The sequence below is a fragment of the Phyllostomus hastatus genome, unplaced genomic scaffold, assembly GCF_019186645.2.
Source record: "Phyllostomus hastatus isolate PE091 unplaced genomic scaffold, TTU_PhHast_1.1 phas_scaffold_114, whole genome shotgun sequence".
Lineage (NCBI taxonomy): Eukaryota > Metazoa > Chordata > Mammalia > Chiroptera > Phyllostomidae > Phyllostomus > Phyllostomus hastatus.
The window spans coordinates 304,537-318,731 of record NW_025334006.1 but is presented as its reverse complement, the minus strand read 5'-3'; the positions used below and the strand labels follow the sequence as shown (position 1 = coordinate 318,731).

The window sequence follows — 14,195 nt, the reverse complement described above, 5'->3', positions numbered from 1 at the left end:
TAGACATAGTGCCCTTTGGACCCGAGATCTGGGACCTTGAACCCAGATATTGGGAAGCACCTGTGTTGGTAGTGAGGCTTCTGCTTTGGGAAAACAGACATTTTCACTTTGGGTTTCTTTTCCTTCATCTCTCTGGACAGTTCACTGACCAAAACAATGCCCGGTACGAAGTGCCCCATGAACATGTCCAGGCCTTCAAGGGAAACGCTGCTTCTCCCCTGGCCTATGAAGTCAAGGTCTCACAACAGCCATTCAGCATCAAAGTGATCAGGAGAAGCAACAATCGTGTTCTGTACGTTTGGAAAACCCACCTGGGGGACAGGGTCGGAAGGGGGGGAGCTCCGCCAGCCCGGGGAACGGGGTGTTCCAACACCATGTTTGAAGGTGGCCAGCACCCCGTGGGAGACCAGACTCTCCACCTCCTATTGCATATACTTCTTTTTCGGCCTGCCTTCCTCTTCCCTCCACCCCTTTTTATGTTATTACTATGCCCTTATTATAAGCCAGGCACTGAGCCGTGCCATTCCCCCATGCCGTTTTCTTTCCATTTACTTAAATATGTTCATCCACCAGCAACTGTTCACAGAACATCTACTATAATGTAAGAGCGGCATTTGGGTCATGTGATAGGGTATCTGTGGGACAAACCTAAGAAACGTGCCTCATGGCATCTGTCCTCAAGAAGTCCTGATCTCTTGGTGTCCACACAAAAACGCACAGGAGGACAAATGGGGCCAGTTAAGTGGGGGTGTTGAGGCATCGACACAGAAACACCACTCTTCTAAGAAGCTGTGCTCTCTCCACCCCGCTTGCCCACCCGTCGCTGTGATTTCTGTCGGTGTCCAGGCTGGACTCGAGCATCGGGCCCCTCCTGTTTGCCGACCAGTTCCTGCAGTTCTCCACCCGGCTGCCGAGCGCCAACGTGTACGGGCTGGGGGAACACGTGCACCGGCAGTACCGCCACGACATGAACTGGAAGACCTGGCCCATCTTCGCCAGGGACACCACTCCCAATGGGGTGAGCTTGGGGCATGGCCCGTCTGCACTGACCATGGCAGCCTCATTCTTGAAGGTCGCTCCCAGTGTAACGGTTAAGAGTAAGATGCGGGGGGAGGCCGCCTGGGTCCGAATGCTGGCACTGCCAGTCCCTAGCTAGATGGTTCTGGGCAACCTGCCTCTTTGTGTCTTCAGTTTTTCCTCTCCGAAATGGGGGCAAGGTACCTGCCCCCTAGGGCCGCGATGGGAATTGAATGAATTGGTGCTTATAGAGCCTCTGGACGCGTGTCTGCCACATAGAAAGTGCTCAGTTAGTGTCAACTACTTTTCATTGCGTCTTCCTTCTGGACTAACGAGTTCCGGAGAGGACATCCCTGATACGGGCTCTGCACAATCTGTTCGTTCTGATCTGCACATTTCAGCTTGACCTTTCCCGATCACCGGCTCCTGGCCAGGTTTGTCAGCGAAATTGGGTAAAATGTCAGCTAAAACACTGGATCGATCACTGTTAGTGTGAAGGATGTTGAGGGCAGTGAAAGAAGAGTTTTAAGGTTGCCGCTGCTGTTGATTTCTTTTTTTCTGTTGCTCTTCTGTTTTGTTTTGCTTGCACTGCTAATTCAGGGCAGAAGTCTTTTCTAGGCTACGCAGTGCAGGTCTTACTCTGTAGATTTCCTGACTAAGCAGAACCAGTGGCTGGATGAAAAGAGATCTTTGGAGTAATTTACTGACTATTCTCTATACATTATTACTATTTACCAAAAGAACTCTGAAAAAAAGAGTATAATTTACTCCATTTAACCGATGAGGAAACTGAGGCTCAGAAAACCCAAATAACCCCCTCAATGTAAAAAAAAAAAAGTTTGTAAGTCACAGAGATAAGATCTGATCGCTGGCCTTTTGAACTTGAAACCACGCTCCGCACTATAGGTACGCCCATGAGAAAAACAGAAAAGCTGTGGAGTCAGAGCAGCTTATTGGGGGATGGCTGGCGATGGGTCTTTAAGGAGGAGCCCGGGTCCTGGCCACTCGAAGTGTCCAGCGTGGGCCCCACTGTGTGAGAAACATGGGCTCTCACCTGCCTCTTCCATCTACTGGGTTCGAATCCACATTTAACCAAGATGCTTATGTGGTTTGTACACACACCAAATTTTGAGAGATGCTGTTCAAGAGTGGTGATTCACCATCACAACCACACACTGGAATCACCTGGGGAAACATAACAAACCATCCGTGCCTCCTTCCATCGCCGGGGATCCCGTTGTCATTGGGCTGGGACGCAGCCCAGCTTGGGAACTACTGTGCGATTCTGAAGTCTAGGAGACCAGCTCAGGTTCTAAACTCTCCTGTTGTACAGACCAGAAGGGCAGACATCTCGAGGGGAGCTCCATCTGGCTGCACGCTAGAGAGTGGCCTGATTCACACCAAGGCCTGACGGAGTTTTTGCAGATGGGGTAGGTCAGATAAGAGAAGCCTCATTGAGAGGAGAGCTTTTTAGAGCTTTCGTTTCACAATTCTTGTTCTCCCACATCCTAACAGATATCATGGACTCTCCCATCCTTTCTAGCCCAGTGGTCACAGCCGGCTCATTTAATCAGGGAACACCGGTTCACTAATGGGAACATCAACCAAATATCCAACTTATGTTTTCAAAGTGCAGCTGCATCTTCTCGGACCATGAGTTTCGTGTCAGTGACTCACTCACACAATCAGCACTGATTTCCTCAGTCATTTCTGGCCAAGCGGAGTTTAGCTTTCTACATTGTGAATTTGTGGGTTTTCCTTATGTTTCTACAGGATGGAACTAACTTGTATGGTGCCCAGACATTCTTCCTGTGCCTTGAAGATGCTAACGGATTTTCCTTCGGAGTGTTTCTGATGAACAGCAATGCCATGGGTAAAGGGCTAAAAGGATATTCACGAAAATAATGCATCAGAGTGGTCTTCAGTCTGTCTCTTACAGCACAGTGGTCAAAGGGATGGAGACCTTTAGGGAAGGCTGAGCCATAGAATAAGGCCTTGTGTGTTGACCTGCGTTAGCCACGAGTAGGGCTTCTCCCCTAGCTTGTGTTTCTCCTGAATGCGTTTCCTCTGCTGGAATATTTTCTATCACAGAGTTAAGACAGCAAACCTTTTCCTGTAACCTACTCGGGGACAGTCTCTACCAGTTTATTCTTCTCCTTCCTTCGATGTCCATCCAGGAGAGGGTTGATGTAAGCGCTGGTGGGAACCAGCCCGTTGCTCTGGGCCCGATGGTGGCCGTAGCCGGGCCTAACCAGGGATTTACAACTGAGCAGTGAGTGTCACATCAGACCCTCTGAGGGGAGCAGGGTCAAGTGGAGTGGCAAGGGTCATGCAGAGCAAGGTCAGACTGTTTAGGACCAAACAGTGTGACATCATAGGGGCCTAGCAATAGGCTAGCTTCCTCATCTTTGGAGGTTTTAAACTAGGTCAGCGATTCTCAGCTACTCTTTTCCTGCCTGCACCGGCAACAACAGATCCCAGTGAATCAATCGGCAATGAATCAATCACCACAAGGGAAGAAGAGATGTATCAGAATTTTCCAGGGTCCATGGTGGGCCTAGGCCATTGATCCCCATCCTCTTCTCACCTGAGTATCAGTGGACCAGGTCCATGACCCTCAGAGCATGGCCCACAGATGGGTCACAAGCCGTTTCATTTCTGCAGTAAGACGAGTGCAGAAATCGAGAGTAAGCATTGTGGTAGCATCCAAGTGCACACACAGACCTTTTCCTAGTGGTTCATTTTCATGTCACTTTACAGAAGTACCAGTTTGCAAAGAATTATAAATTTAAAAACTATGATCTGACCCTTCACTGCGGATTATTTGAGAATCACCCTAGGTGATCTAAAGTGGTTCTCACACACCTAATAGAATGGTAGGTGATTCTGAGATACCTAGTAGTCTAAGAGGAGATTAAGATAACGTAAGGATTGCACCGTTTCAGGTCCATGAAAGGAACCACAAAATGGGATAGGTCTCAGGATCCGAGGCGCTCTGTGTGAGTTGTTTTTATGGCCACAGAGTACATTTCAGTAGACTTTGAGGACTTTTTATCCCTCAGTGCAAACCAAGAGCTTGGGGAGACCTCACTTCTGAGAGCTGCGATTGGGGCTTAGAGGGATTCTGAGTTTATATCATCCTCCCTGACTGTGTTTTCAGACCGGCTCTTGCATGATGTGAGTTTCATTGAGGCTACCGCCCCCGTGTGTCCAGTTGGGTCATATTCCTGCAATAACGGTGGGGGGCAGGGCAGGCACAGAACATTACGTAGTTGTGAATGTCAAAGAAAACATCTTTGTCCTCCACCCACTTAAGTTCAGTGTTTGATGGGCTGTGAATCAAACGGACAAAGGACAGCTTAGCAGGAGGAAAGACAGTTTGTTTACATACGTAACATACATACACACAAGAATGCTCAGGGAAGGGTACCTGAAAGAGGTGGTTGAATTTGGGGCTTCCATGTAGCATCCTAAGAGGTAAATGGGAGGGGGAGGAAAGCACGATGATGAAACAAATAAATGGCTTCTTAGAGGAGGTGGGAGGGGTGAAAGGCGCTCATGGGGAAGCAAATGAGCCGTGAGGAGAACCGTTGGGAGGCCTGATCCTCGTGTGACAGTGTCTGCTTGGATGTGGTGCTAGCTCCCTGTCTCGGAAAAAATAAGGGCCCCTCCAGGGGAAGGGGTTTACGGCAGCTGAGTACTTTGAGGAGGCTCTGCTTTTAGGTTGATAAGAGATTTCAGAAACTTGAATGTCTTCAGCCTAAAATAAATGTTACGCTACACTGGCTTGTTCTGGACGCCTTCATGAGACTGGCTGCTTTTCCCACGGCAGCCTGGGTCCTGACCCTCCCGTCACCCATGATCGAAATCAGTCACGGAACCAAGGCTTGGACTCCTGTGTGCCGGGAGGGTGGACTTTGGTGACCGGAGCCTGTCCCTGTGTGTGCAAAATCCGAGGATCACTTTATCCACGTTCGGATGACTGTCAGCCTCTGGTCTAGAGCTTTGCGATTATGACTCTGGGATAAATCCTAATTTTTATTTTCTTCCTTTTTGAATCTGTCAAGAGGTCACCCTCCAGCCCACACCAGCCATCACCTACCGCACCATCGGGGGCATTCTGGACTTCTATGTGTTCCTGGGAGACACCCCGGAGCAAGTGGTTCAGGAATACCTGGAGGTGAGAAAATCCTCAATAGCACAAAGGGAAGCAAGTCTGATAGGCGAGTGTGACTCATGAAAATCTGCTGTTATAAGTAGCTATTGTAAATCTGTTATTACAAATTGACCCTACCTTCAATGATGGGTAGAGGGACCAGGAAAATAGACTAACATAGCCTGACATCAAAGAAAAAGGGTGTTGGAAAATGGAGTGTTTTGTACCACTAAACCAAAGCTTAGTAAAGGTTTTGTTAAAAATGGGGCATTTGCTAACTTTTATTTCAAATACTTCTTTCAGCTCATTGGCCGGCCAGCCCTGCCTGCCTACTGGACACTTGGATTCCATCTCAGTCGCTATGACTACAGCACCCTGGACAACATGAAGGAGGTCGTGCAGAGAAACCGAGCGGCACAGCTCCCCTACGTAAGCAAGGCTTTAAAAAATCCTCCTAAATAAAAGTGTTCCCTTGGGGGGAATAAGACTAACAGTTTATACTTTCTCCCCCTGAGTTTTTTTTTTTAAATGTACTGTAAAGATTTTTAAGTATTTAGTCCTGCCTGGTGTGGCTCAGTGGATGGAGTGCCGGCCTGCAAACCAAACGGTTGCTGGTTCTATTCCCAGTCAGGGCACGTGCCTGGGTTGTGGGCCAGGTCCCCAGTAGGGGGTGCATGAGAGCCAGCTACACATTGATGTTTCTCTCCCTCTCTTTCTCCCTTCCTTCCCCTCTGTCTAAAAAAACATGAATAAATAAAATCTTTAAAAAGATATTTTTATGTATTTAGAATGGTAGACTTTTTTTGGGTGGGTCTGCCATCCTTCAAGGAACTTGTTCCTTTTAGTAGGAAATAGTACTAAGAGACAACAATTATGGGGTTAGGAGATAACCTGTTTTTGTCTATATTTTTTCTTATCACATTTTTTATTAGTAAAAATTTTTATGCTTACTGTATTAACTATATTTTATATAATGCACTTTGTTTACATAATGCATTTCATTTTCAAGACTTTTCCTAATTTAAGTGAGCTAAAAGATACAAGACATACATGTCATGAAATATGTTTATGTTTAAATGCTTAAATTTGAATGTGTCTATTGTGTACTGTGGAGTGAGGTTTTTACAAGTGATGCAAACAGAAAAACCCAGTAGTCTCAGGAGTAATCCTCTTCTCTCCCATCCCAGCTCACCGGAGGCAGGTACGTGGGTTCTAGAGCAAGAGTCAGCTTCATTCCGGGCTCCGCTGTGTTCATGCAGGTTCAGTTAGGAAAGAGTAATCACCAAAGACGACTCGAAGTAGAGGAGCAGCCCTACAGAATGCGGGGTGATGACACGAGGGAGAAGACAGCCCCTTCTTCCCTTCATCCTGGGGATGGGGTAGAATTAGGGGGATGGCTGTTTTTGGTATCCACTGTGATGGGTTGTCATTGTCATGGTCTGTTAGATTGGTTTTGAATGCCAAAGGCCAAGCCACAAGGTAGGATGAGGCAGCGAACTTGATTCAGGGGCGGGGCCAGGCTTTAGGGAAATAATGGGTCCTTTGTTTTGAAATTACCACTGGAAGAAGGAGCCCTTAGGTGCCAGGGACTGATTAAGAGCCCTGTTGAGAGCCCAGCACAGAGTCACTGGGTACCCTGAATAGGAACCCTAATAACCGGGCCGACTCACGTGACGGGGAAGTTCCTGGGCACTCACCTGTGCACCTGTGCGTTCTTTCAGGACGTCCAGCACGCTGATATCGATTACATGGATGGGAGGAAGGACTTCACTTATAACCCAGTGGAGTTCAGAGGTTTTCCGGAGTTTGCTCAGGAGTTGCACAAGAATGGACAGAAACTGGTCGTCATTGTGGTATGTGCCATCCTCATGTCCCCTCCAGCCCGGGGGCTGCTCTTCCTTGTCATCACACCCAGCTCTGTTCCCTTGGCCCCCAGTCCCCAATCTCCTTACAGTGCCTCTAGCTGAAAGCTCGGTCCTTCATTGTGTTTTTCCCCTTCTCAGGATCCAGCCATCTCCAACAACTCTTCCTCCAGCAAACCCTATGGCCCCTATGACAGGGGCTCAGCTATGAAGATATGGGTCAATGCCTCAGACGGAGTGACTCCACTCATTGGGGAGGTAACTTATGGGGAGCCTGAGGGCTGGAGGAGGGGCTGTGGCTGTGTGTGTGTGTGTGATGGTTCTGTTTCACCTTTTCAGGTGCCGTATGTATCCTGGGGCTACACCTTCCCTGTCCTTTCATCCCCCAACACTCACCAGCCATCCTATCTGGCTCCTATATTCCCTTCACAGTCAAGGCCTTTTGCACAACAGCCCCCCGGAATGGAACATCCACTTCCTCGCCCCACACCATTCACTCGTCACCGGATTGCGGTCTACTTTCTCCCCACCCCCCATCGCTTTACTGACGCTGCACCAAATTGGCAAATGCCATGGAACTCTTTCTCTCCTTTTCTTACTCGAAGACTCCGTAGTATTCACCAAGTTTGACTGCTTCTTTCTCCAACTTTCCTTTGTCCTTGTCTTCCATGAAGCTGTTATCTGCTGGTTCACGCCAGCCCACGGCCGACCGGAGTACACAGTGTCTGAGGGGGAGTGGGTGGGAGAGAGAGAAGTCACTGGTGGTTAGAGCCCACGGTCTGCCACGGACCAGCTGAAACTGCCGCAGCCTCCCCCTTACGCACCGTTCCTAGAACCCGGAGTAGAGGAAGTGGGAGGGAAGGGTGAACCAGAGTTGAGGGTTAGCAAGGACATAACCGGTTTTTTAAAATAAGTTTTTCCTCAAGTGATGGACTCCTCCCGACCCTTATTTTGGGTATTCGAAGTGCTTCACGTTCCTGACAGGGACCTGTGCTCGGGCACCTCTGTTGCCATGGTCATATCAGGATTGTTTTTCAAAGTCCTCTCTTTTCCTCTGTGTTCACGTTATTCAATCTGAGTGTTTTTCCTTCTTCTCCCTCAGGTCTGGCCTGGGAAAACTGTGTTTCCTGACTACACCAACCCCGAGTGCGCTGTCTGGTGGGCAAAGGAATTTGAGCTTTTCCACAACCAAGTGGAGTTTGATGGAATCTGGATTGTGAGTTGTCAATGTTTAGATTATTAGGGGCTGACATTCAGGCTGTGTGGATCCATATCGCTGGGTCGTGGAGCAGAGGGGGAGAGGAAGGAGAGGAAAGCAAGTGTGGCAATAAGAGAGTGTTCCCTGTTTGGTGTGAGTCACGTGCCGTCGAGTCCGCGCTGAACCCTGGAGACCCTGTGAATGACCGATGGCCTCCTGTCCCGGCCTTGGCAGCCCTGCTCCGCCCCTGAGACTCTGTCTGTGGTTTTTCATGGAGTCCATCCGTCTCCTACTTGGCTTCCTATTTTCCTGCTGCCTTCTGTTTTTCCCAGCATTTTTGTCTTTTCTAAAGATCCCTGGATTCTCATGATGTGTCTGAAATAGGACAGCTTCAATTCTGTCATTTTTGCCTCCAGCGATGTTCCGGGCTTCCTGTGCTCTAGAGCCCCCTTGTTTGTCTTTCTGCTGGTCCAAGGTGTCTGCCTTCTCCACCGCCTACTTTCTCAACCAAACACAGTCATTGCAACCACGCGCATGTGAACGAGCTTGGCCTTGGTCTCTAATGACACTCATTCTTGCTCATGATGGTCTTTTCCAACTCTTCCATTGCTGCCCCTCTGAATCTCAGCCTTCTCTTGATTTTGTGGCTGCTGTCTCCATTTAAATTGATGACTGAACCAAGGTAAGCAAAATCTTGAACAATGTCAATGCCTTCATTGTCTGTTCAAGTTGTCTATTTCTTTTGTGGTCACGATTTTTAACTGCTTGATGTCCAAATTCCCGCTTTTCCTATTCAAATCGTCTTACCAAAACAGGTAGCTTAGAATCAAAATGAGATCATTAGAACCGGAAGTAATCAGTACCCACCCCACCCCCGCCCCCTCTAACACTCCTTTTACAAATGAATGAACTGAAACAGAAGTACTCACAGGTCATATACTCCGTATATTGTCACAAGTGCACAAAGTGTTCAATTATCCATTCAAAGCCCTTCCCTTTGGAGATACTGGGCACATTGGCCAGAGCCAGAGTACCCAGGTGCTGTGACTGCAGGAAGGGCAAATATCTCACATATTGCCAGATGAAAACAAATGCAAAGCAGCAGATGTTTAGCCAAATTGAGGGAGCTCTAAAGTTGAACTTTTTCTCTGTTTATAAGAGAAATATAGACAATTCAAACCCTACAGAGAGCTAAAAAGATGAAAGCAAAGCCTTCTAAAATGATGTCACCCAAAGGCATGCTTTTCTATGTACCTTCTGGGCCCTCGTGTGCACAGCCATTGACACACTCTTGCTCGCTCACTCTCTCTGCTTACGTACATGTTTGCGTCTGTGCGTGTTTGTGTGCGTATGTTCATAGCTGTATTTGGATATACAGAGAACATGTAAGTTGACATATATTGAATCATATAAGTTGAAATCTTTTTTCAACTAACGTGTTGGAAATTCTTCATTGTCAGTGATTACAAACATCTATAGTTTTGAAGGGATTTTTAAGAACTGTCTTTATGAAATCTTCATAAAGAGAGGAATTTCTATTTCTCTCCATGTACATAAGAACCTCTGAAAAACATCTGGGATCATTTTTTCTGATTCCTTAAAAAAGACACCATTAGTACAACATAAGCTGACTTGTTATCGTTTATTAATAACTTTTGCTCTCGGTCATGCAGGATATGAATGAGGTCTCCAACTTCGTGGATGGGTCAGTTTCAGGATGTTCGACGAGCAATCTAAATTACCCCCCATTCACTCCCAGTAAGTCTTGCTGGTTAGTCTGACTAAAGTGGCAATGCACATTTGGTATTTTAAATTCATAAGGACATGTATGAGCAACTCGGCACGGGAGTTTGTATATAAGGGCACATATGGAAAGGAGAATATGGGCAATATATAAAGAAAACTAAGAAAGAAAATCAAAACACTCCATGCTTTCCTAAATGAGGAATCAATTCAAAGAGAGTGACCTATTCCTTCTATGTACAGTCTGAGCTGTTTCTAGAGAAAGTTCTAGAGAAGCTGTGCTGCAGAAGCCAGTGGCTAGTGGTTAGTCTGTGTGGCTCTGGAGTCTCCCACACACGTCAGGATTTACCGGACAAAGACCAGGTGATCAGGCTTGGTCTTTAGATGAGGGTCCAGTCTGGTGATATCAAGAGTGTGAAGAATGGACCTGAACCATAGGCTAAAGGAAGCCAGAAGCTGTGGCTTAGGAGGTCAGATTCAAAGTCAGTGACTATGATGCAAAAGAGCTCTCATTGCGTTTGGAATAGCACTGCCCCTCAGGGTGTGGCCCTGAAATCACAGCAGTTACTGTAGGCTACAGAACTAGAGCTAGAGGCCCCCCGGCCAACTGTATCTTCATCCAGAAAGGAATGAGCTGCTACAACTATAGCATGTTATGATGACTGCCAGTCTGGTGGGAAATAGGGAATTGGAGCACCTGGGTCAGAACCAGAGTTGAAGGACTTGGATGAGAGGTGAAGCAGCTCACACTTTATTCTTCTTGTGAGAGAATCCTTTTATCTTTTCATAAAAGGGAAATGTGATAGACAAATGGTTTGGAAGTATTCATCTGACATTAATATGCAGTATGGATTAGAAAGATCAATAGGCCAAAAGTCAATAAGCCCTTAAGAACCCTTTGCAATAGTTAACAGCCAAAGGTCATTTGGTTCTGAACCAGCGTGGTGCAATCGGGGCAGAAAAGAATCCACGCGTGGAAGAGAGATTGGGCAATCACCCTTTATCATATTGGGTCAGTGGAGAGAAGGGGTGAGAAATTAATTTTTACTTTCATCCAATATTTATATCTTTGAACCCGTTAACTTTGCTGAGTGTGAAGAATTCAGACTGAATCTCAAATCTACCTGGATCCCCTTGCTTCCAAATGCCTGCCTCTAGTCACAGGAGCACCAGGGAGGGAGAATGTGGTGGGCCAGCATGATTTCTTTGTACATCAGAGAAACTGCCCCAAATCTAGAGCCCTCTGACAGTGAGGAAGCCGTGCAATCATTCACAGGGTGGCCCCAATAAAGGTTTGCCTGGGGAGCAGACCCGTCAGGGTCTGTGATGGTCACGGAGCAGGGGACGTGCACCTTCAGGGCTGACTCTCTGATCCCTCTTTTTTCCCAGGAATCCTGGACGGGTACCTGTTCTGCAAGACCCTCTGCATGGATGCAGCGCAGCACTGGGGCAAGCAGTACGATGTCCACAACCTGTACGGCTACTCCATGGCCATCGCCACAGCAGAGTAAGGCCACTGTTGCTAGGGACTTACTGCGTGGCAAATTACTGATCTAGCTGGACGTGAGGCGCCAGTGTGTTACTTGTAAGAATTTCATAAAGAGGGGTATGGTTATCATTACTGAATGATGAAGAAACTACCTAGCACCACGGAAAGAAGGAGTCCAAAAAATATTTGTGGAATGTATGAAATGGAAGAATGAATGAGTAAATAAATAAGTGGAAGGATGCAAGGAAGAAAGAGAAGTAATCGATGAAGGTCAAACAACCAATAAATAGTAAAAGCAGAATTTAAGCTCATTTCTGCAAGAGTCCTAGGCCCGTGTATCTTCTTCTTTACCACACTGTACTGATGAAGTAATTCCACCTTCATGTGCTTTGGGGCTTCAGCTGTCAGCCCAGCGTCCTCCTACAGAGCTGTGCCAGCCTTGTGCATGGACTTGAACTCTGTAGTGGGGAGAAGGCATCGGGAATTTACTGTATTTCCTGCAGCTGTGACCGAAGGCGGTCAGACCCGAACCACGTTCATTCATTAGCAAAGTCATGGTATTGTTTCAGCCTTCTTGAAAGTTGTTGAAAAAAATTATGAAGCAAACATTTGTAAGCATATAATAGACTTCTTACTTAAAAATATAGATAATGTGTTATTTATATTTACTTAAAAATTCCCACATAAGCGTATAATTTTTAAGTGTCTTTTCTTATTATGAAATTGTGACCAAAGGGATTTTACTAAAAAACATTGTAAGTTCCAAGAGGGGATTTATAAGTTCATTTTTGTGTATGTCTAAAATATCACACCCCAGGAAAGACCAAGGCACAGACGGAGCAAAAGTAGCGCTACAGTTGTTTCTTTGGAAATAATACAATAATGAATAAGTAGTAATACAAGAGTAAACTGTGTTTTGTGTACTCTCAATTGTAAACCTACTTTTGCCCACCCTGTATATATACAGCTATGTAAATTTAAACTTCACCTTTGTTCCTTAAAAATTGTATACCTCTAGGTACTAGCTTTCTCAATCTGATAAGTCTTGAAGATTATGGAGTTATTGATGTACATAAACAAAACTTAAAGTAAAAGAAAACATAAATACACTTACTGGTACAGCCTTACTGGTGCAACCCCATCAGCAACCCTACCCCACGGACAGAGAACTAGAGGGGGTGGATGGGGGGGTTATTGACTTCCGAGGTCCCTGGTGGACGTTGGTAGGCTGAGACACACTTAAGGTCGCACGTGGACTCCCAGGTCTCTCTCTCCTTCTCTAGAGCTGTCAAGACTGTGTTCCCTAATAAGAGAAGCTTCATCCTAACCCGTTCCACCTTTGCGGGATCTGGCAAGTTTGCAGCCCATTGGCTGGGAGACAATGCGGCCACCTGGAATGACCTTCAGTGGTCCATCCCTGGCATGCTCGAGTTCAACCTTTTTGGGATCCCAATGGTGAGTGCCCATCCCAAGCTCTCTTATGAACCCCAGTCCCAGAAAGCCTTGTTCTAGACAGTTTTCAAGTCAAGGCTCCCCTTACCTATGCCCTGGAGCCCAGGGACTTCATGTCTTGAGAGCATGGGTTTTAGCTACATCAGTGTGGCTCTGATACCACGACATTCTTCCTCTATTGCCTTACAAAGATAGAAAGTTTGACGTTGAGGGGTTATCACTGGAACATTTTTTTTCTATTAAAGTATAACATACACACAAAAAAGTGTCCATATGCTTAAGTATACAGTGGACGAATCTCACACACTGAACACATCCATGTACACAGCACCCAGAGGAGGACACATAACATTACCAGCACCCTAACAGTGGCTGTCTCATCTTGTCGTTCAATTCAACATATATACTTGTTGAGCTCCTACTATGTGTCCTGAGTTAGGTATGCTTGGTCAGGGTGGAGAAAACCATAAGTATAGTAACAGAAACTCTTCTCTTTCCCCAAAGAGTTAATAATTTAGCGAGAGGAGGCACATATAGAAACACATAATTATGACAAATGAGGGCAAGCGTGTCGGCAGGGACACGTGTCAGCTGCTAAGGGAGATCCTGTAACAGGGACTTATTAGCTCTGATAAGGTGACAAGGGACAAAGCGGGTCAGGGGAGGGAGTCAACAGGAACTTCATGGAAAAGACAGCACTTGAGTTTAACCTTGAAAAGTGGGTACGTCGTTTATTCTGACTCGTGGGAGGTCATTTTAATATTGAGAAATAAATGTGACCCAAGCAGTAAAAGGGGGGGCACCGATGGGTCTGTGCGGGTGGGTGTGTGGAACTGGAGTGGGGAGTGACGCTGAAAGTGTCAGGCGCCAGGTTTTGGGGGGCTAATAGGATCAGCTGCGAGGAGACCCTGGCAGTTTTGCATACGTGAGCGACAGCATCAGATTGAGGCTTTGGGAAATTAATTCTGACCGTGGTGTGGTCAAACTAATAGTATCGGCAGTACTTCTAGTAACCAGTCATCAAAAAGCTATTGAGTGTCAAGCATTTTACTGACATGATTTCATTTAGTAAAACCCTCTGTAGGTAATGAGTGTCTACCTAAACAGAGTGAGGAAACTGAGGCATGGCAGAGTTAGGTGAGTTACTGGGAGTCCCCTGGCACTCAGGAGCAGGCACAGGATGTAACCTAATTCGATCACACCGTGTGAGCCTTCTCAGTCAGAGGTTAGCAAAGAGCAGGTGGGAGGTCCCTGGTAGAAGCAAGGGGGGTGTGCTCC

At 46.7% G+C, this 14,195-nt stretch overlaps 1 protein-coding gene across 1 annotated transcript in view; it reads left to right on the top strand.

Moving 5' to 3' along the window:
* MGAM (maltase-glucoamylase) overlaps positions 1–14,195 on the top strand; it is a 75,972-nt gene that overhangs the window by 19,569 nt on the left and 42,208 nt on the right. Inside the window, exons 6-16 of the mRNA XM_045855567.1 lie at positions 141–292; positions 847–1,018; positions 2,791–2,890; positions 5,085–5,197; positions 5,477–5,602; positions 6,895–7,026; positions 7,177–7,293; positions 8,138–8,251; positions 9,907–9,991; positions 11,366–11,483; positions 12,749–12,920. Of these exons, the coding sequence (XP_045711523.1) occupies positions 141–292; positions 847–1,018; positions 2,791–2,890; positions 5,085–5,197; positions 5,477–5,602; positions 6,895–7,026; positions 7,177–7,293; positions 8,138–8,251; positions 9,907–9,991; positions 11,366–11,483; positions 12,749–12,920 (1,401 nt within the window). The remainder of the gene's footprint in view (positions 1–140; positions 293–846; positions 1,019–2,790; positions 2,891–5,084; positions 5,198–5,476; positions 5,603–6,894; positions 7,027–7,176; positions 7,294–8,137; positions 8,252–9,906; positions 9,992–11,365; positions 11,484–12,748; positions 12,921–14,195) is intronic.